Source organism: Pteronotus mesoamericanus, unplaced genomic scaffold, assembly GCF_021234165.1.
Source record: "Pteronotus mesoamericanus isolate MK-2021 breed Mesoamerican mustached bat unplaced genomic scaffold, CSHL_Meso_final contig_182, whole genome shotgun sequence".
Classification (NCBI taxonomy): domain Eukaryota; kingdom Metazoa; phylum Chordata; class Mammalia; order Chiroptera; family Mormoopidae; genus Pteronotus; species Pteronotus mesoamericanus.
In genome coordinates, this window is record NW_026555078.1 from 3,437,420 (window position 1) to 3,458,996 (window position 21,577).

At 54.3% G+C, this 21,577-nt stretch overlaps 1 protein-coding gene across 1 annotated transcript; it reads right to left on the reverse strand.

Moving 5' to 3' along the window:
- Positions 1-10,855: 10,855 nt before the first annotated feature.
- On the reverse strand, positions 10,856-20,831 carry SERPINA5 (serpin family A member 5). Its single transcript, XM_054567080.1, has 5 exons — positions 20,746-20,831; positions 15,150-15,786; positions 13,206-13,476; positions 12,671-12,818; positions 10,856-11,933 (listed from the first exon to the last, which is right to left on the reverse strand). The coding sequence occupies exons 2-5, from the start codon at positions 15,769-15,771 to the stop codon at positions 11,745-11,747; spliced, it is 1,230 nt and encodes a 409-aa protein (XP_054423055.1). The 5' UTR covers positions 15,772-15,786; positions 20,746-20,831; the 3' UTR covers positions 10,856-11,744.
- Between the last annotated feature and the right edge of the window lie 746 nt (positions 20,832-21,577).

A 21,577-nucleotide genomic window follows, 5' to 3' on the forward strand; every position in this document is an offset into this window, starting at 1 on the left:
ATTTATCCCTGCAGGGGACTCCTCCCCTTGCTTGGGAAATGTTGGTGGCGCGTGCCAAGAGTTCTCTTCTCAGGCTGGAAATGGCCAAGCAAGCATTTCTGGGAATATGGACTTATTAGATCTACTCAAATAACCCAGTTCTGGGTACAACTAATTTTTTTTTCTCTTAAAAACAAATAACAAATAAAACCTTTTTTTTGTTAGTTTTTTCCTTGTTTATAAAATACTCATTGAAGAGCATGTAAAAGCCCAGAAAAATGTAAGAAGGATATTGAAAAATATTTCCCAGAATAGTATCACCGAGGGGAAGTCCCAGCCAGCCTTTGTTGAAGGTCTTATGTCATTTTTCTCTGGGTGTGTGTGTGTGTGTGTGTGTGTGTATGATGACTCTCCATACAGAAACTCAGGTATATTTTTTAAAAATGTGACAGTATTTTTATAGCTTAATTTGCATTCTGAGGCACCTCTCCCCAGTTCCCAGAGATGGGGGTGTTAGTCTGAGGGCCGTGTGCGCATGGAGAGCACAAGTATCCTGGGGGCCACGGGTCTCCAGCCCCATCTGTCTTTGGGGGCTTCTCTCCACTACAGGTTCACGCTACGAGCTGGTTGTCTCTCATTCCTGACCTCGTGGTCTTCTCAGAACTCCTTCGGAGCTAATCCCGGGCCTTTCTTGGGCTTGTGGGGAAAACCTTCCCCCTGGTCCCTAATTGCCACAACCCTCCATCTGTGACAACCTCTGAGAAACCTCTGTGGAGGCCCCACATGGAGCACAGTTTGGAAACCACTGGGTTAGTGGTGAGGGAATGGCTTTGGCATGAGGAAAAACTGGATTCTGAAGGAACTTCTCACCAGCTGTGTGACCTCAAGAGATTTACTGGAAATCCCTCAGTCTTAATTTCCTCCCTATAAAGCACAGGTGACATTTCCCTGACAGGGTGATTATAAAGATTAAGTAAAATAATACTAAACGTAAGCTCTATTAGGACCAGGTCTTAGTTTGTTTGTTTTGTGTAATGCTGTATCCTTAGAGCCCTTAATAAATATTTGTTGACTGGAAAGCCCTGAGGTGACCAAGAGGAGTTTGGCCTCATCCTCCCTGAAAGGATGACTTATGTCCTTTTAGGCTCCAACTATTTTCAGAATTGAGTACGTATTTTTAAGTTACACAGAATCCGAAAGAAATAGTGGCAAACAAGACTAGATGGAGACAGTGGGTTGACCCAGTGGCTCTGTTTTGTGAGGAACCCAGGATCCTTCCATCTTGTTGTCCTTCCATTCCTGGTGTTTGTTTGCCAGGTCCAAGACAACCAACTGCCATGTCCACCTTCGTCCAATAGGAAGAGTAAGAGGGGAAAGGAAGGGTATATCCTTTTCTTTGAAAGGAAAGATCTGTTTAATATATGTCATCTATGTTCTTTCCATTTGCGTGCCATTGGCCCAAGCTTGGACATGTTGCCACATCTAGCTGCAAGGGAGGCTGTGCAGCGCGGCTAATATTCTGCATTATATACCCGTGTGGTAGCTTAAAATTTGGGGCTCTATTATCAAGAGAAAAGATAAAAATGGACATTGGACATGACTAATAATCTTGCCCCAGCATGTACCTGAGTGATTCCAAATTCTTCAGCCTCGAGAGAGCCATCATTTTCTTTAAAACTGAAACGACTTAGTGTGAAGACAAAAAATTGTGTACCTTCTCCAAATATCACTGAGGATGTTCGTGGGGGAGCTGACATGTCCTGGGTGCCACCTGTTACTTGGAGCTCCAGACTGATGCTCCAGCATCATATGCACTCTACCTCTTGCCATCTCTCAGTCTTTTCTCTGGGCTCCTGCAGGCTTCATTGGTCTGCTTTGCTCCAGGCATTGGTACAGGCCCTTCAGTTCTATAAGCATCTTTCATACAAGGATGGCCATTGTCACAATGTTCTCTAGGGCCTGATGAAAGCATAGGGCAATTATGATGGGAGAAGAGAAGCAGAACTAAAGTAAGATGCTCTTGCTCCAGATTCCACTGGCCTCTCCTCTTTAGCATTGTCCCTTCCTGGTCATTGCTCTTACTGGACACTGAGGCTGCAGTATCATTGGAGACTGTTTTTCTTGTGGGTCAGTAGTTCTTTGAGAATATTCTTTCCTCTGAGTCAAGGGGACCCCCACTATATTTCTGAACCCCCCAAAAGAAGCAAAAAAATTAGAAGCATACTAATGTCTCCAGATATGCCCCTGCCCACAAGGAAGAGAGTTTTGACACACTTACACACTTGCTATACTCAAAGTGTGGCTTGGGAACCAGCAGCCAAGAGCTTGATGGAAAGACAAACCCTTGGGACGCACCCCAGACTTGCTAAATCAGAATCTGCTCCCTAAATAGCACCCTAGGCAATTTGTGGGCACCTTGCAGGCTAAGGAGGTGAAAGGAAGGAGAATATCTCATGCAAAATATGTCTTTTGGGCTACCCTTTTGTAAGGGACATTTACATTTATAAGAGAAATCCCCATTGTAAAGGTGTCTCCCTCTCTGTACTGGGAAGAGGAAGATGAGTAAATCTCTAGAAACTCTTATCAATGGAGGAGGCTAGGACTTACATCTTTGTCACAACTATAACTTTGATTGTGGTGCTTTTCTTGGTCACCTCCCATAACTGGCTCCTCCTTCTCCCAATATCTTCTTTTGTTTTTAGCTAAAGATACTATTTAAGGTGCTGGCTTGGGCCACTTTGGGGAGTTACTTGGTTTACCTAGGTATCTCCCATGTAGGCAGGAGGTATACATGTTATTAAAAGTCTGGGGTTTTTTTCCTCTACATCTTTCTTTTATTACAAGGGTGGAATCTTGGCCAAGAACCTAGAAGGGGAGAGAGAAAATCATTTTTCTCCCCTACACCTGATCGGGATCTCCTCTCTGCTTTTGCTCCCTGGCTTGGCATTTTCTGCCTCAGCAGGAAGTGGCGCCAAGCCCAGCCCTCCCGGGAGGGCTGTGTTTAAGGGCAGAACCCAGCTTCCCATCCAGATTTAGGAGGGGCAGCAGATTTTGCATGAGTATGTATTTTTGTCCCTGTAACACATGAACTTTATAAGTTACTAAGGGATTCCCATAGATCACTTACTTGTTCATTTATTCCTGCTTTTACTCCACAGAAATTTGCAGAGTGGTTTCATGTGCCAGGCAGTTAGACAGTGGGCATCTAGCAGGGGAAGGCATATGTAAAGATTCTGCTTTCGCAGTGACAGGTCTCTGAGGTTCTGGACCATTGCCCTCAACAGGAGGTGGGAACTACAATCCGGGGGTCTGCAAATGTTTTCTGGGAAGGGACAGATAGTACACAGTATAGATGTTTGAGGTCTACATATGGTCTCCTTCTTCCTCCTCTGTCCCTTGCCCCTCCTCTTCCTCTTCTTCTTTTTATCACACTTTTTTAAATGTAAAAAAAAAAATTATTCCTAGCTTGCCAGTCATACAGAAACAATCTGTGGGCTGGATTTGGCTGGTGGGCCTGGTGCAGCCAGATACATTAAAGCCCAGCGCACTAGCATTCTCACGCTGAGTTCAGACTCACCTCAGAGCTTCCGGCCGCACATTCCTTAGGGGTCTGGGGTTGGGGTGGAAGGAAAATCCCAACATCTAATCTCATGTTTGCCCAGGCCCCTCCCCTCAGTTAAGTGGGAGAACTGGTGGAAATTGGGCAAAACCAACCCAACGTCAAATCCAGGTTCTCTCTATTCTTTCATACTCTTTCTTAAAAATGAGAGAAAGAAAGAGAGAAAGGAAGGAAAAAAGAAAGGAAGAAAGAAAGGAAGAAAGAAAGAAAGAAAGAAAGAAAGAAAGAAAGAAAGAAAGAAAGAAAGAAAGAAAGAGAAAGAAAGAAAAAGAAAGAAAGGAAGGAAGGAAGAAAGAAAGGAAGGGAAGGGAAGGGAAGGGAAGGGAAGGGAAGGGAAGGGAAGGGAAGGGAAGGGAAGGGAAGGGAAGGGAAGGGAAGACACGTGCACCCTTGAACGCACGAGAGAAAGCAACAGCTTCGGGAGTGTAACCCTGTGCAGGTGTTGGGGCGACTGCTTTTTCAGGCTTTGGGTGTCTATGGATCTGTGCAGGGAAGGCTGCGTCCTCTATGTGGGGCACCGTCCCAGCTGAAGGGGAGCTCTGTCCCCATCAGTCACCGCCTCCCATCTGTGACTGTGAATGGGTATGTCCCTCTGACTTGAAATGGACACAGGCAGGCCCAGGGAGGGCTGAGGGTCCATGCTGGCTTCAGTGGGCTCAGGGCTGTAGGTCCCAGGGCTCAGGAACCCCAGGGGTTCACAGACACAGAGATGGGCACAGGCAAGGGGCGGGGCCAGCCTGTGGGGCCCCTGTGAGCGGGGCTGCAGCACCTTCTTGAAGGCGAGGAGATAAAAGGCATACCTCGCATGCTCGGTCCGGGCCTGGGCTCACGCGTGCTCTGTCCATGGCATGGTCACTCTCCCTGTCCCCAGACACACATGGAGTCCATGGGAACTGGACTAACTTGGACTTGGAAGCCCAACCCTTGTGGTTGTTCACTATTTTCACAGGCCTTGTATTGCCACTTCTGGCTGCTGAACGCTGGCATGGCGCAGGTTGGCTAAGGAAAACCATAGGAAGAGTCCGCCCTTTGGCTGGGATTGCGTACGGAGACACGGGTACCTCTGGGACTCACCTGGGGTGGGGCTGGACAGGGGGCCCCAAGTAGGAAAGTGTCCCATCTCTGTGGGAAGGTGAGGCTGGGAGGGACCAGTGCTCATTCCTTCAGAGAGCTTCTTCCTCAAGGGGGAGGGGGCGGGGGATTGGGAGGGGCTCTCTCTCCTCCTTCCATGCGGTGGTTCTGTTGCCATGGATTAGCAGGGTGACTTAGGCCAGTTACTTCACCTCTCTGAGTCTCTGTTGTCCATCATAGCTCCCTAAAGAATCCTTAGGAGGAAAAAATGGGATATTGGCAACAGCCCCAACCCCAGTCCAGGTCCCACCTTCTCTCCTACAGGCCGGTCGACTTGGCTCTCAGTTGGAAAAGTACAAGGTCACCAGCCTGTTGTCGCCTGCCACCCAGGCCCCTCTCTGGCTATGTTTGCGAGGATCTGGCTTGTGGACTTCGGGTAGATGCTGGCTGCAGTTCTGTGGTACATTTGCAAATTCCTGTCAAAGTGTCCCTGTGCAGTTTGGGAGGCTCCTGCAGGGGTATCTGGCAGGAGCAGGGGCATTCCCGTGTCTGTTTTGCAGGCCGCTTAGACATTTGTTCCTCCCACGTGTGGTGTCTTGTGTTCTTCTGAGGAGGAGCAATGACTACAGCTGGCCATCATCTTTGGTTTCTCCTGTAACCTGCCTTCCTTCCTCCCTTGTTATGGGTCCATCTGGGAGTTTCCGGTAAAGGAGGACTTGGCCGTACTACACATCAGCCTCACGCACACTTCCACTTTCCTTTCTGTGAAGTGGGGCAGGAACACCCTTCTCGTGCACCCATCTATTTATTCATTCATTCCATCCGCCCATTTTCTATTAAGATTTTACTAGGAGTTCCTCTTCTGGATTCTTGGGTTACAATATTCTGATCACTTTAAAGATGTGCCCACAAAATTTTAGATAATCCTGACTTCAGGAAACAGAGCTTAATGAATCTGTGTTAAGACGAACTTAGTGACTTGTCCCTAATGAAGTGAGTATGGAAAAGCCTGGAGTATTATTTCTGAGATGTTGGGTTATAAAATGACCACGGCTGCTCCTGTCTCGGGTGTTCTCTCTCTCTGTCTCTCTCTGTCTCTGTCTCTGTCTCTCTCTCACACATACACACCACACCAAGCAGCCATGTCTGAGCAGCCCTGTGAATAGTCGCAGGGGCCGAGGAGCTGGGCTTCTAGCCCACAGCCGCATGAGTGAGCATGGACATGAAATTCCAGCCCCTGCCAGGTCTTCGGGATCCGCAGCCCCAACCCATGGCCTGTGCACACGCTCAGGAGAGACCGGGAGCCAGAATCACCCGGCCCAACCTCTCAGTAACTGTGAGACAGTAAACTGTTCGGTTGTTCCGAGCTGCAAACAGTTGAAATGAGTCACTACGCAGCCGTAACTTAACCCAAATCCCCACCACCTGCCCGCTTGGCTCTGAGGATCGGGAGAAGACAGTCATCAGGGAAACTTGAGTATTATATTTTAAAAAAAGAGGTCAATTTCACCAAGCAGCATGGGCCACATCATTAATGCCTCGGTGAATGGATGTTACCTCTGACTTCTCCATTTTTAAGCAAACCCTTCCCCACCCGCACAGAGGCCCGGTCATGACGATGATATAATCACAGTTGTGCTGCTCTTTATGCTACGAGCTCTCACTGTATCTCCTAAAGAAGCTTTAGTTATTCTACTTTACACATGAGGAAACTGAGGACAGAGAGATGAAGCAAGTTCCCAAGGCCGCAGGCGTAAGTGAGCACCCGGCTGGACTCTCCACCAGGCAGGCTGCTGGCTCCTCACCCACGCGCCCGTCTGCTCCGGGAAATGCTGTGCCACTCCCCGCTGACCTGTTCCCAGCCCGGCCTTGAGACTCATCCACCCCAGACGTGAGCAGCCAGCGGCAGGTGGAAGCACCTGCATGCCAGCCCGAGGCTTTGCCCGCGCTCTGTGCCAGCTGTTGGAGCAATCCTGGCGTGCGGTCCAGAAAACCCGGGCTTGCCACCTGGAGGTTCTGATTATTAGTCACGAGGAAGTGTCAGATTTCCGGTTTCGAGGGCCCGGGGGCGTGGAGGTGCCTGCAGAGCTCTTTGTTGACCTGGGTGCCGTTGCAGGGAGGACCACGCACCCCCACTTCCTCAGTGCCCCCCTGCCACGTTGCCTGTCCCATTGGTCACCTCCTACTTCCGTCTTTGCAGGTCGGGGAGCGGTGCTGAGGCTCTGTCCAAGTTTCACAGATTTGTGGTAACTGGAATTCTGACACCAGTGCCTCCTAGGTGGCCTCTCACACTGATTGCACCCTAAATAAAACCCCCTGCTGTTCTCTGCTTCCCCCCCGCCGACCCCGCTTGTCCATGTCTCAGTGAATGCTGCCCCTGTCTCCCAGCTTGGCCAGGAAAAGGGGCTCATCCCCTCCACCCCGTCCCCACTTCAGTGTGGGATGAGACCCTTCCCTTCCATGTCCTGGAACCCCCTCTGCACTCTCCATCTCTGCTGCCCGCACTCCGGTCCTGGCTGCAAGTACTGGCCCCAGCGCCGTGACCCCCGAGCTGTCCGCAAGCCTGCCGCCGGCCACCTGCCGTTCCCCAAACCACCCGGCCGGTCTGCTTCCCACCCAGTCTCCAGACTGTGTTTAAGCACATAGGACATTCCGGGCATTCTTTGACTTGAAGCCTCCTGTCCTCCCCTGCTCAGTTTAAAAGGGTCCACGTGGTCTGGCCCCGCCCACCTCTGCCGCTGGCACACCAGCGATGCAGGGCCCTACACACATCACCTCCAGCAGACCTGTCCCTGCGGAGCCCTCAGCTTGGTCCAGGAGAAGGGAGGCTGTCTACGTCCTTTACACACCAGGGAAACTCCGGGAGCCTCCTGTCCCAGGCTTCAGCTGGGCGCAGTCACAGATGAGGCGTCTTTGCTCCACGCCAGGCTGCCCGATACGCGGCAGGAAGCCTTCCGTGGTCCTTTCCGGGGAACCAGGCCCTCCCGTCGCTCGCCCAGACCTGTTCCCACTTCCCTTGCAGCCGGCAGCCTCGCCCCGCTGTCCCCGGGACTGGCCTCCCCTCTTCGCTGCAGCGAGGACCACTGGCTTCTGGCCATCGGGACGGCCACTCCTCGCCCGTCCTGGTTTCCTGCAGCTGGAGCTGCCAGGTGCAGCAAACCAAGCGCCTGCCTCGCACCGGCCTGGGACACACCTGCTCTGAAGAGGGCTTCAGTGTCTGGGGTTCGTGTTTATCTGGGTGCGCCTTTTGTTATCACAACCCCACCTTCAGGGCAGGCTCAGGCTGTGTATGCTGGGATCTGAGGCCCAGGCAGTGGTCTGAGGGCTTGCAGAGGCCTGGAATCTTCTGGAACTTCCCCTCACTTAGCCCTTCCATTCACTCATCCAACGTTTGTTGAGAGCCCCCTTTGGGCCAAGGCCGGCGCTGGGCACTGGGGGCCCAGGGATGACCTGAGCCCTCGCAGATTTCTTGGCATGTGAGAGAGACAGACCCAGAGGGACAGTGACTGCGCAGTGTGGGAGGTGACAGAGGGGGGTGCGGGGGGCGGGGGCAGCCCGGAGACGGGTCTGGGGGAGTCGGACGCGTCTGGGGGACCTCTGGCCGGAGTCCTGAGCCAGTGCCTCAGCTGTTTGTAATTCTGTGTTTATTCACCTGCTCACCTGGTTATCGCCCGTGTCTGCTGGGCTCCCCAGTGCCCCCTGTACCGGCTCCACGCTGAGCCCCGCGGGAGCCCAACAACGGCCTCCGAATGAGTGGGCTAATGACCAGGTGCAGGCTGGGCATGGCTGCTCGGCGGGGCATGGAGTGTTCGCTCTGGAGCCCAGGGTCCTTCTTTCTGGTCTGGGTCCCTCCAGGGACAGGTTGAGGCAGGGGCCCTGGGCCCTGGCACTGTTCCTGCACATGCTGGTGGCAGTGGTTCACAAAAGGTGGCCCTGGAAGTATATGTGGTCAGAGAAGAAAGTACAAGTGTTACCCTACCAACAAGAATGAACTTGGGAATAGGACAGGAACCCAAAGATGGGGTGACTATTATGGGGTGAATTGTGTTCCCTCACATTCATAGGTTGAAGTCCCAACCCCCAGCAGGTCGGAATGTGGCTGTACTTAGAGACAGGGCCTTGAAGGAAGTGGCTGTGTGGGAACGAGGTCCGTCGCTGGGTCCTCATCCGATAGGACCGGTAGAGATTGGGAGGTGAGGAGATTCCGACGCAGAGGCTTAGATGGGAGACCGTGTAAAGAGGCAGAGAGAACACAGCCATCATCGGCAAGCCAAGGAGACCTCAGAAGGAACGAGCCCTGCCGACACCTTCATCTGGGACCTCCAGCACCCAGGACTGAGCGATCGCATTTCTGTTGTTAAGCTGCCCAGCCTGGGGTATCGTGTTATGACAGCTTTAGTAACCTAATCCCAGTGGCTAAGAAAGAGGGTTCTGAGGGGACAGTGCTACTTACATGTGCAGCCACCCTACAGGCACCCCGTTACCGGGTGGGATAATGAGGTCAAGCAGAGCGATCAGTGTGTGTTGGAGCAGGACTGAATGGATGTGAGCGCCCCCTAGAGGGCTGAGTGGGGCATACCTACGGATGCACAGATGGGGCAGTGAGGGATGGGAAGGTGTCCAGCGGGTGCTCAGGGTGTGGCGTGATGGCCAAACTGGCCTGAAATCAGGATGAGAGAGGACAACCCCCATCCCTGTGTTCAGGGTCCGCCGCTGGACTGCCAGCACCGTCCCCTTTCCCCACACTGGTCCGGACTGAAGTCTCTGTGGTTTGCCATACACACTGCAGGTCGCTCAGTGTCATACTCTTCTCGAGCCCTGTTCCCTGTGCCTGAAAGTGCCACCCCTGCTCTCAAACTGCTGTCTGTCAAAGTCCTGCTTATACTTCAAGATCTGCTCGGCGCCTCCTCTCCTGCGAAAGCATTCCTGACCCCCGGAAGTGTATTCTCTCCCCCTGCCCCCCAGCTGCTATCCCCGGATCACGTGACCATGGGGTGACACAGGGCACCCAGCAGGGTGCTTTGGTACTGGTCACGCGGCCTAGGCTCACCAGTCGACAGCCGGAGCCCATCCCAATCTCGCGTACACTAGCTGCTTGCTGCCATTTGCCCAGGAAATTTTAGATAGCATTGGACCTTGGCCTTAAACACGTTATACAGGCAGAGCCTCCCCCTGACCTTGGACTGGCTGGGTAAACACATGAGGCGTTTCGCAAGGGAAAGGCACACAGGAGCGGGTCTGACCCCATCAGGAAGCCCAATTCCAAAAAGCTGTCCCAAGCTTGAAGCACCAGTTCAGACAAGTGGTCCGGGTTGGGGTTTAGCCATCTGCCTGCCACCAACCGACATGTGCCGTCTGGGTCCCAGGGCCAGGGCCTCTCGGCTGTGGAGCTCTGGGCAAGCACGTAGGTTTGCCTCTATGAAACAGGTGCAAGCAATATGCCCTGCAGGGCAGTTCAGGGATTAATGAGGGATCACAGATGCAAAGCGACCCCCTGGGCTGGCACATGACAGGTGCTCAGTGCTTTGGGGTGTCCAACTTGGCGTTCCAATCTTGTTAGTTCTAAGGGGCACCCTTCTGTGATACAGTCCAGACTCTGCGATCAGAGCGGTACAAGCAGCCTCGGGGAAAGCAAGCTAAAGGCATGCATGCAGCGGGGGGTGGGCAGACCTTCCAGGGGTCAGAGTTGAAGGCAGCTGGTGAGGGGACTGTTTGACACTGAGTGAAGGGCTCATTGGCTTATTCATTCACTGAAGTGTCTTTAAAATCTCTGACCCCCGGTCCATTTGACGGAGAGAAGAGCACGGTGGGTTTTGTGAAGGACAGCGAGCCTCCTTCACAGTAGGGGAGCTTACAGCTGAGCTGCCCCCAACTCAGGCTGCGGTGTCCCAGTTGCCTCTCCTCAGCAGCCGAGCACAGGGTTAACTCTGTGGGTCTGGGGCCACAGCATGGAGTCAAATCCTGCCTCTGCCCCTTGGGGGCAGTGTGACTGGGTAAGCCGCCCGCTCTCTGCAAGCCTCACCTTTCCCATCTGTAAAATGGGGGCAATAGCGCCTGCTTCCTAGGGGACCTGGTGAAGGGCAATGCGACCATCCTGGTGAAGCGCCCAGCACCTCGCCTGGAACATGGTCAGCTATGAATGTCACCATTCCCAGAGCCGCTTCCTTAAGGACAATGACACCCAGCGCTTGCAAAATGCTTTATTGTTATGGCTGGCACTAAAGTTCAGTAATATGTTCAAATGATGCTCTACTATTTGCCACCCGCCCCCACCACCAGCCAAACTCATGAGACTATAACTTCACTCTGGTTATAGGTTGGTACAGTTGGTATAGGATGGTACAGTCCTGTGGCTGGTCATTTCCATCTTGCTGTTCACTTGTTTTTCTTAAGGGCTGAATGGCACTCCAATGTATTAATATCAACTGTGATTGGCAGGGAACACCCCAGCCTTCTTATACAATTTCAAGGATCCTTCAATCCTTGACCTGATCCCTCAATGTATACATGGAGAAACCAGAGTCCACAGAGGGACAGAGTTACCCCAGTGTCACACAGATGTTTAACTGGGACAGAAGCCCCATTCCAGACTCCCATTCCAGTGTTCTTTCTAAACCATAATACATGGATAGCTCATATTGCTGACAAGTGGGGGATGAGGCTTGGAAGTCCACGTCCTGGTGGAAATACCTACTGGAACAATCTTCCTATAGAGCTTTATGGCACTGGGCTGGGAATGAGGGGTCCGGGGTGTGGGCTTCTCTCTGCCACTAACATGCTATGTGACCTTGGGCAAGTCAACCAAACTCTCTGGGCCTCAGAGCTAGTCTCCACTGAAGAAAGGTGAGGGCAAGACCAAATGTTCTCCAGGGTTCTTCACGGCACCCGGGCCTTGTGCTTGTGTGAAAAGAAGCAACCATCAGTGTATCAAGGCTACCATTATACTTAGCGAAAGTCTCGTTAGTCAGCCACACCAGTGTAAATCATTAGCTCTCAGCAGATCGAAGGCCATTGCGCACCCACCTCTCCCACTGCAGAGGCCGAGGCCTGTGACCTGTCAGGAGAAACCCCCACCTCAAGGCTGGGTCACTTTGCCCAGGAAGAGGATGTTCTCAGTGTTCTCCACAATCACCATCAGGAAGGGCCTGTTGAACAACACCACCGGAGAGTGCTGGAAGGCCGACCGGAACGCAACTATCGTCGCCATGGCTGCAGCTGCTTTGGTCCCCGACTCGTCCACCTCCACCATGGCTTTGTGCACCATCTGTGGGGGAGACACCCAACAGACACCACCAAATCACCAGGGGCTGGGAGATGCCACCACAGGAAACGGCAAAGCTTCTGCCTGTGGCATCGCCGTCAAGGTCTCTGCACGGCTGAGCCCCAAGGCAGGTGGGGAACGGCGTGAAGGTGTAGCTGCTGTATGCCAGGCATGGTGCACGTGTGTCTGTCATTGAATCCTCATGGCTTCTCCCAGCGATGGTGTGACGCTCCGATTGCATAGAATGAAAGGAGGCTCAGAGAGGTCCAATTGTTGTTGGAGGTCACACAGCTAGCGAGTGTAGGAGTTCCTACCTGATTTTTACTTTTGATTGCTTAATACAGGGCTCCTTCCCCTGAGGCAGTGCTGCACACGACTTCTCATGGCACAAAGGGTATAAGACACAAAGGGAAACCTTTGCTTCTCAAAGAAAAAGAGGAGAAAAAGAGACAATGTGGAATGTGGAATGGAAGGGAATGGAACAGAATGGAATAGAAGAGAACAGAATAGAATAGGCTAGAGTAGAATAGAATAGGATACAACAGGATTGGATAGGACAGAATGGAAAGGAGTGGAATGGAATGGAATAGAACAGATTAGAATAGAATAGATTGGAACAGGGTGGGAATGGGATGAATGGAATAGAATAGAATAGAATAGAATAGAATAGAATAGAATAGAATAGAATAGAATAGAATGCCTATCTCTGAAAGCAGGTGCTTGGCAGCTTATGGGCTCACCTTAGACACCTGGATGTTAGGGTGGTCGGTGAATCCGGTCAGGTCAGCTTGCATGGTGAAGAGGTCTCTGATCCCTAGCATGGGGAGGACTTTCTGCAGCTGATAGGAGCCCTCCATGGAGAACTTGGGAAGGTAAAGGTAGAGCTTTCTAAAAAAAGGAGAGGACCATTCTTAGGCTGTTTTGGAGCACCGGATCGTTGGCTCAAATTCCTATCATCCCCCCTCGGCTTCATACTGGCCCTTCAGCCCCTCGCCTAGAGTAGAGCCCATTTCACTCTGGACTTGGACCTGGGCCGCCCCAGAGGTCACAGCCCACTCTGATGGCACCGCCAGGAGAGCGGGCTTGCGGCCCCACTCTCCGCAACGGGGCCAGGCCCCGGGGCTCTGAGACGTCACCTGATGCCTCTAGGCTTGGAGGCAGCGCTGGGTCAGGTGAGCTCTTCAGCCCTCCCCACCACTGCCGTGTGGCCCTAGGGAACAAGCGTCTCCCTCAGGGTGTATAGGTTAGGCTGGTCCCAGTGTCGTCTGAGAATACCTCTTTGTGAACTTCTTGAGCCACTTCCTCAGTGTCTCCTGGTTCAGTCCAGCCTCCACCTTCTCCATCCTGCCCTCGTTGGGGAGGATGAAGAGAGCTGTGGCATTTCCTTGGTAGGGGACTCCCACAACCCTGCAGTAGAGGTTTCGGTCCAGGTAGTAGTAATACTCATCCTCGCATCTCATCATAGGCACCTGCACCACGGTCTCTGAGGTCACGTGGAAGTCCAGCTTTCGGGTGTTTTTGGGGTCAAAGCTTGTCTGCCACTTAGCTAAAAACAAAAGTAATCGTGGACAAGAGATGAGAAAGTCTCAGCGGCCAATGAAAAATGTGGAGACTCCAAACCTAGTCGACAGGGGTCGTTCTCCTGAGAGCAGTCCCATCAGTAGCGGCAACTGTTGAACCGCTTGGACCCCTTTATAGTTTGGGGGGCACATGTTTGAACCTTCTGTGGGGCTTCTGCAACATTTTCAGAACAAGGAGCTTGGTTTCTGTGTCTTCAGAACCCCTTAACCCCTCCTGTTTGTTTGATTCTCTGATAAAACTGAAGGTCAAATACCCAAGTGGGGAGGGTAAAAATAGGAAGGGCTGATAAAGCTACACTCTATCTAGGTGTGTTAGTCCATTTTTTCACTCTTTTCCCAATATTAGACTTAGATCGAAGTTCGGGAGGAAAATTAGTCAGGTTCGCAGAAAGACGTGATTTTTCCTGCGAGGGAACCTTCAGTTATGCTTCCTGCTCCATCTGCCTCCCTACGGGAGTTTTTGATCAGAGCAATACGAGTTAATTATTTCTACCTTCTTCATAGTTATCACACGTAGGTCCCACCCCAATGCCCAGCTCAGCTTAGTTCACAGCTGTCCTCTGCAGCCTGGTGTCAGGGAATAGCCCCAGGCTGTGGACAAGGAATCTTAGAATCCAAGCCCGATACTCGCCATCTGTGACCGTAGGAGGAGGGCTGGGTGGTCAACATTTAACTGTGTTTCTCTGCCTCTCTCCCTTCTCTCCTCCCCACCCACTCCTCCCTCCTCTGCCCTCTCCTCTCCCCGCTCCCTTCTTCCTCCACTCCCGCCCACGCTCTGCCAGGCCCGCACAGAGCGCTGCGGGGCTCGGGGTCCGCACAGCAGTTTTCAGCCCTTCTCCTCCCGCGGCACTCAGACCAACGCCCCGCAGCATGCCAAGACCTACGTTTCCTGCCGGTCTGACAAATAAAAAGGCATCCCTTTGACTCATTCACACCGGACGGCTATTGTGTTGGCGGTCGTCATTTTTTAAAACAATTTGACCATCTAAAAGGGGAGATCAATGTCCCCGACTGAATAGCCAGGTATTGCACATTTAAAAAATTCTGGCGGCCCACCGTCGAGTCACTGCTTTAGAAGCAGGAGTGACAGCTGAGACGAGGAGGGATATTTATAAGAAATGTCAGGAAGCTAAAGACAAGGATTAGCTCTCGTGGAGTGGAGAGAACACTTTTTAGAAGAACACGCTCTTAGCCAGGGATTTCTTGGCTAAGGAAATAGCCCCTGGGATGGCGAGGGTCTAGGGGGCAGGGGAGTAGTCTGGGAAGTGCCCGCGAAGTTTCCGCCAAGGCCCACAGTCCTGCCCTGAGTAGCCACGGCGTCGGTTTCTTCACACAATGGCCATGACCAGCTCATGCCTGAGAACCCCCGTTAAGTGGCGACTTCACAGGTTCCCCCGGGCCCAGAGACAGGAAACAGCTCTTCCTCAGCAGAGAAAACTGTGCTGGGGTTATGAACACCCCCTTACACAGTAAGAAGTCACCCTCTTACCCGTGGCTGCTGTTGGCTTCCCTCTATCAACAGGCACCAGGAAAGACTAAATCTATTCCCACACCTTCATGTCTATGGGAATTGACTCTTCCTTTAACAAAAGCAGCTGGAAAGAAAGAGGAAGTTCAGGTTCAAGCCCAAGAGTCTTACCTTTAAAGAAAATGTAATTCACCATAACCATGATCTCAGAGCTGTCGAGTTCGCTAACCAAGTCCACAATCTTGCCTCCAGTCTGCTGGGCCACATAATCATTGATCTGCTTCTTGGCTACTTCAGGTTCACTGAAGTTGGTGAGAAAAGTGTCTGCCAGGTACAGCGTCTTCACGGCACTCAGGAAGGTGTCCTGGACGGGCACCGTGGGCTCGACAAACAGGGCGTTGCCAAGGCTCAGCTGGAGGTCCTCTCTGGGCTGGCGGAACGCCTGCAGCAGGTGGTGAAAGCCTCTGTGGAGCGCCGCCTCCTCGGGGGCCCCCTGGACAGTGAGGCCCAGGCCCTCCAGGATCTGGGCCTTCGTGTGGGACCGAGCCCCCAGGGAGATCAGGGCGAGGGTCATGGAGATGCTCAGAGGAGAGAAGAAGATGTTCTGGTTGGGGCCGGCTGCCGCCAAGGCCCTGTAGAGGTCAAAGGTGAAGTTTTGGCTACTGGGGGCCGCTGTGCTGGCGATGGGCAGCTCCCTGACTCTCTTCTTTGTCCTCCGGGGCTGCTGGTGCTGGGGGAGGCCGGCCGCCTGCAGGCTGAGCAGCAGCAGGCAGAAGAGGAGGCCCGGCTGCATGGCGACGCCCTGGCTCTGGAAGGGAGAGTGAGAAGGTGTGCTCAGGAGGCTGTGCGGCCAGCGGGGCTTCTCAGAGGAAAGATCGGGCGGAAGGGTGCAAGGGCCGACCTCCCAGAGGAACGTCACCACCCAAGGTGCAGCATCAGAGAGAACGGATGGACCTCTAATGGCAGGGGCAAGAGGAAGGCAGAGGGGTGTGGACCTGAGGCGGGGCCTGGCCACGAGGGCGAGACTCTCCCCTTCTCGTTCACAGAAAGGGACGCGCTACAGGGCGATGAGACATGGGACGGAGAGTTCTCCCCGTTCTGCCTGGTCAACACCTCTGAGGTTCCCGGGGAGCCAGCAGCCTGCTTCCATACGTGACCTCTGACCCTCACGTCAGCCCCTGGTGCATGTGCAAGGCCTCCTGGTTGTTCTCAGACCCACTGCCCCCCGAGGGGCTCGCAGCACGTCCAGATTTGTCCTTGTCCATTCCGCAGCTATTTCTGGAGCATCTAGTCTGGGAGGGGCAAGGTGACAGGCTCCTGAGAGTCATCAGGGTGACTGCTGCCAGCCAGTCCCTGTCTCCGTGAATGAGTCAACACGAGCGAGGGGCTCGGCACCGACCTGGTGCCTTAGGTGTGTGAGCTGGTGGTGTGGCAGCATCCGGCCAGAGCCCCGCCAGAGTCCCCGCTGCCCCAGCGAGGCCGTGGGGGACATGCTCTCACACGCACTCTCAGGCGAGCCTGGCAGCGGTCAAGCAAATGATGCCCACGTTGCCCGTGGGTCTGATGAAAGTGAATTCCCTTCAGCTGGGAACCCGCCCCCTCCCCCCGGCCCCCGCCCACCCATGGACACCAAGTCGGCAGGCCCCCGGCCCCAGGGCGAGCGCTCCTAGGGTCACGTGACCCATGCTAAACCCAGCTCCAAGGGCCCCCAAGAGCTGCAGTGGACTTTGCTTGCAGAGCAGCCCCCCATGAGTGAGGCTGAGGAGTGGATGGGGGAGGAAAGTGGCGGTGGGGGGCGGGCATAGAAATCCAAAGAGCTTGAGAGTCAGGCCGAATTGGGCTGCAGTCCTGTCTTTGAGCCAAACTGAGCCACTCAGCAGGCCACCCTGACAGGCCCTGGCCTCCAAGGTGTACCTCAGCTCACAAAGGAGGCACATTTGTCTGCAAAACCTCAGACTACCCAGAACGCCATCCCCACACCGTGCAGGGCCCGGCACAAGGCCTGCACCCACCGTTAGAAGCCACGTGGCCCTCACGGGTATCGTCTCCTTCAGCTCCACGCCCACCCACGGAGGGAGGGGCTACCACTAGCCCCATTTTACAGATGGGGAATCCGAGGCTCAGAGAGGGGGGGTCCCTTGCTAATAGGGGCAAAGCTTGGGCTCTGACCCAGTTCTGATTTTGAAAGCCCACACTCTAAACGGCCTTACCATATGGCTGCCCCAGACCCCGAATCCTCCTCCCTGGACCCCCAGTCCTCCGCCCCAGATCCCCAGTCCTCCATTGCTGCGTTACAGCCTCCCGATTTTGTGTTCCAGGTATTCTGCGCAAGGACAGCCCCTAATCAGCAGATAAGTAAGAGACACCATGTGGCCTTCCCATGCCAACTCTCCCTGTGGTTCCCAGGAGTTGCCTCCCCCCCCCCGCGCCCCCCCCCCCCGCCCCCGCCGAGTGTGAGAACGATCAGTGCAGCAGGCTGCTGCTGAAGAAACAGTTAAGCTCAACACCCTCACCCCTGCTGATTAGCACCAAGCTGGCAAGCGCCCTGAAAGAAAGGCTTTCAAAGAAAAGCTACAGATGCAGAGGGAGTTTCCTGCTTGGATGCGGCAGGAGGGAACCTTCTGACCTCTCATCCTCCCACCCTCCCATCTGGTGGCCTTGGGGCGGCGGGTCCCCTCTCCCAGCCTCAGTTTGTTCCTAAGCAACTGCAGGTCCATCACTGTCCCTACCACTCCTCCCTACCACTGTCCCCACCTCCCAAGCACTTCCTTAAGAGCCCCCTGGGTCTCCCTGAAGAGCAGGGTCTCCTTGGAGAGGCCCCACCTCACTCAGGCTCCCCTGGCTCCATCCTCTTTCTTTTATTAAAGCCACTATTTATCCAGAACCTACTAAGGCACGCGATAAATATTACTACACATAACCTTCACCAAAAGGGAGCATTGTTAACCTCGTTTTACAGATGAACAAACTGAAGCCCAGCAAAATGGACTTGCTTGCCCCAGCCAGTGAGTGGTGGCACTGGATTAAAGTTCAGATTCCGCTGACTTGTCCCTTCACGGCCCCGAGAAATGACTCCCGACACACGCTCCCGTCCCCGGCAGCTCCTGGTGCATACTCCGGGGTCTCTCCCGAGCCGTTCACCTTTATTAGCTTATTCACAGTCCTCCACAGCGACATAGAGCTGGTCGCGTGATCATAATTGTACAGAAGGGGAAACAGAGGGTCAGAGAAGCCCCTCCCCCAGAACGGGGACGCCTCACAGGACTCATTCCAGGTGTCCTGGGTTCAGAGCCCAGGCTTTGCCGTCACACTTCTGGCCTCTGGCGGCAATTCCCAGCTCTGACAGTTCTGTGCCAGCTCCGAGCCAGGGGTGGGCCCAGTCCTCGGGAGGCCGGCACCCAGGGGGCCCGCAGGGCCTGGCCTGGCTGACTCTGTCCGCAGTGCCCGATGCCAGTGTTTCTGCAGAAGTGTGCCTGCATGTCAGACGGAAGACAGCAGAGTCACAAAGCTCCTGTGACACCCCAGGCCTGTGACATCCCAGGCCACAGTGACCCGAGGAAGCTGGAGGTGGGCAGAGCCTGGGCAGTTCGTCCACTGATCGCCCAGCATCCTTGGCCCCCAAATCTGCTGGTGTTAATTCCCAATGGTAGGCAACAAGGCCCCGCCCAGGTCAGTTTGGGCCTCAGCTGAGAGAGGTGTGGGCCTGAGAAGAATCTGTCTGTAATCTGCTAATCAGGGCCCAGGGAGAGATGGAAGGAGAGAATCCCAACTTCCCTTGGGTCTTCAGGACCCAGGGCACAGAGTTTCCTGACAGTAGTGACCTAGGGGACGTTCCAAGCCTCCCTCCCATCTGCAAACCAACAGCAAGGCTTATCAGTTTCTAGTTCCAAAGTGTCTTAAATCTGCCTGCTTCTCCCCATTGTTCCTGCCACCATCTTCATGGAAGCCCCTTCCATTTTTTTTTTTTTTTGCCTGGCCTACCCCACTTCTCCTGTCCCCACGAGCCTTCATTGGACACAGCATCTGAGCCTCCTTCCGTCACAGACAAGGTCACCATACTCCCGTGCCTAAGAACGCCATCGCTCCCCGTTCATTTGGGGTAAAGTTTAACTCTAATTTGTGCACCAGCCCGCAAGGCCGCATGCAGCCTGGCTCCGCCCGGCTCTCCCCAGCCTCAGCGTGACCTGCTCTGCCCTCGCTGGCGTGTGTCCTCCGGGCACACATCTTTATTTACTTCCTCAGGCACAGCAAGCCCATCCCAGCCCTGGGCCCTTGCACACCCCGCTCGCAGATGGAGACCTCTCTCTGCCTTTCTCCCGAGAGCCAGCTTCCCCAGGGCCCTCAGGCCTCTGTATAACGGCCTCTTTCTTCACCGATTCTCTCATCTCTCAGGTGATGATAGAAGTGCAGTTGCATGTGCATCTGTGGGTGGCCTCTTTTGTTCTGACCGCTCCCTGCCACTAGACGAGGTGCTCACAGCGGAAAGGCCCCTCACCTGCGCTGCCCACGCAGGCCAGGGCAGGGCAGGCCCCTCTGGGCCACGAACGAGTGAGTGAGCGAATGAATGAACCCATCCCGTTCTCTGATTCAGAGGCGTCCGGCCACCCCCTGACGCAAGCGGTGGACAACGGAGCCAGGCTGGGCGTCCAGAGCTGAGCTCTGGCGGCCTTGGGGCTCACTTGCCAGGTGACCTGGAATAACGCCCCCACCACTGCCCTGCTTCTGTTTCCTTTCTTTCTTCTTTTTAAAAACCACTTCGTGAAGGTAGGGATGCCAAAAGGCTTACAGCTGGGATGTGTACAACTTGCTGAGGTTGGTGAGAAGTACACGCCCGCGAAACCATCACCACGGCTGCCGCGCGTCAGCCCCCAGAGCTCCCTCCCCGCACCCGTGTTATTCGTCAGGCCGCGGAGTCTTGGTGGGGGAACGAGGGTGTGGGCCCAGGGGAGCAGTGCCTTTTTTACGGCTGCATTTCTTGCCAACAGCCCCATCCTTTGAAAAACTAAAAGCCCCACCCATTGTATGTCTCTGTTTTGTTTACTTAACAAATGGCCACGAGGCCCGGGCGCTCCCACAGTGGCCAGCCCGGCACAAGCCGGGTGGCAGCCTCCGGGCAGGGAGGCCTTATCTCAGGGAAACAGATGATATTTGATTATTTGTCCTGCTTTCTAAAGGTTAGAGATTCCAGGCACGGAACACAGTACAAGTCAGATTTACCGAGCACCTCCTGTGCACCCGGGACTTGTCCCCACTACCTTATTTCGGGGTCTCTCAACCTCAGCCCGGGTGGCATGTTTGGAGCTGAATCATTCTTTGTCGTGGGCGGGGGTGGTGGGGGGCTGGTGCTGTCCCGAGCCTTGCAGGATGTTGGGCAGCCTCCTTGGTCTCCACTCATTGGATGCCAACAGCAGCCACCCTCCCCTCCACCCCCATTGTGACAACTAAACATCTCCAGGAGAGGCCAGATGTGCCCTGGGGATAAAAATCGTGCCTGGGCGAGAGCCATCCTGGTCACCCATCCGGAGGGTAAGGTCAGCTGCATCGGACCTGAAAAGAAACTGAGGCTCGGCCAGGTTTCGCGTGGTGCCCAAGGTCACCTCTGCTGCCTCAGAGGCCCGAGCCCTTCCCCAACACGGTGGAGTTTTTCCTGCTTGCTCTGGGACACCTCCAGCGCGGTTAAGCCCTCCAAACCCCATACCTCCAGAGTCCGTTTCTTGACCCTCCTCACACGTCCCTCGGGCCCTCAGTGTGCAGTGTCTGTACTTACTCTGTCCCGTGGCCAAGTGTGCGCACAGTGGAGGCGACGGGCTGTGGGCTCTGGACGGCGGGCAGGTCTGGCTGGAGCGGAGCCAGCTCTAGTCACTGACCTCCGCGCGGCTGTGACTCCGCCCCGCCCAGGCCCCGCCCAGGCCCCGCGCAGGCCCCGCCCACCAGCCCTGCCCTGTCCTGTCCTGCAGGCTTCCAGGCAGCAGTCAGGTTTGTGGCAAAGCCAGGGGAGCCCTGACCAGGGTCACCCACCCACAGGCCTGCAAGCCCCTGAAGGGGAGCAGAGTTTGCCGCGTCCAAATATGCCTCTTTGGAGATATTGATTGTTTCAGTTTGGTTAATTTTAAGAAACAGCTGCAAGGGAGAAGCTCTGAAACCCAGTTTGTAAAAGTGGTGCAGGTGGAAATCTTCCACCAGATTGCAAGAAATGTATTTCACGGACCCCCGTGTAGGAGGTTATTCAGGTGGAAATCTGTCCCTGGGTTTCTAATGTCCCCCCTCCGTCTGTCCCACCATGGAAAAAGTCCAACGTTGTCCTCAGCAAGGCCAAAGCAGAAGTCGGTGTCCAGAGTTCCCGCTTCCTGCTAAAGCTTAGCCCTTCAGAGCCCACACGGCCTCTGCAGACCCACTGCTGGTAGACCCACAGCTGTATTTGTTCCCGGGCGGGAGATAATGTAGGAACAAACAGGACAAGTACTGGTCACTGAGTGAGAGAGAGAGAGAGAGAGAGAGAGCTTCTTTGTTCCCCTGGGCCTATGTTAGCTTTGGGTTTGGGACGGACCAGGTGCTTTTTTAAAAAAACCAATCAACTTCCCAAGCTTTCCTGGGCTTTT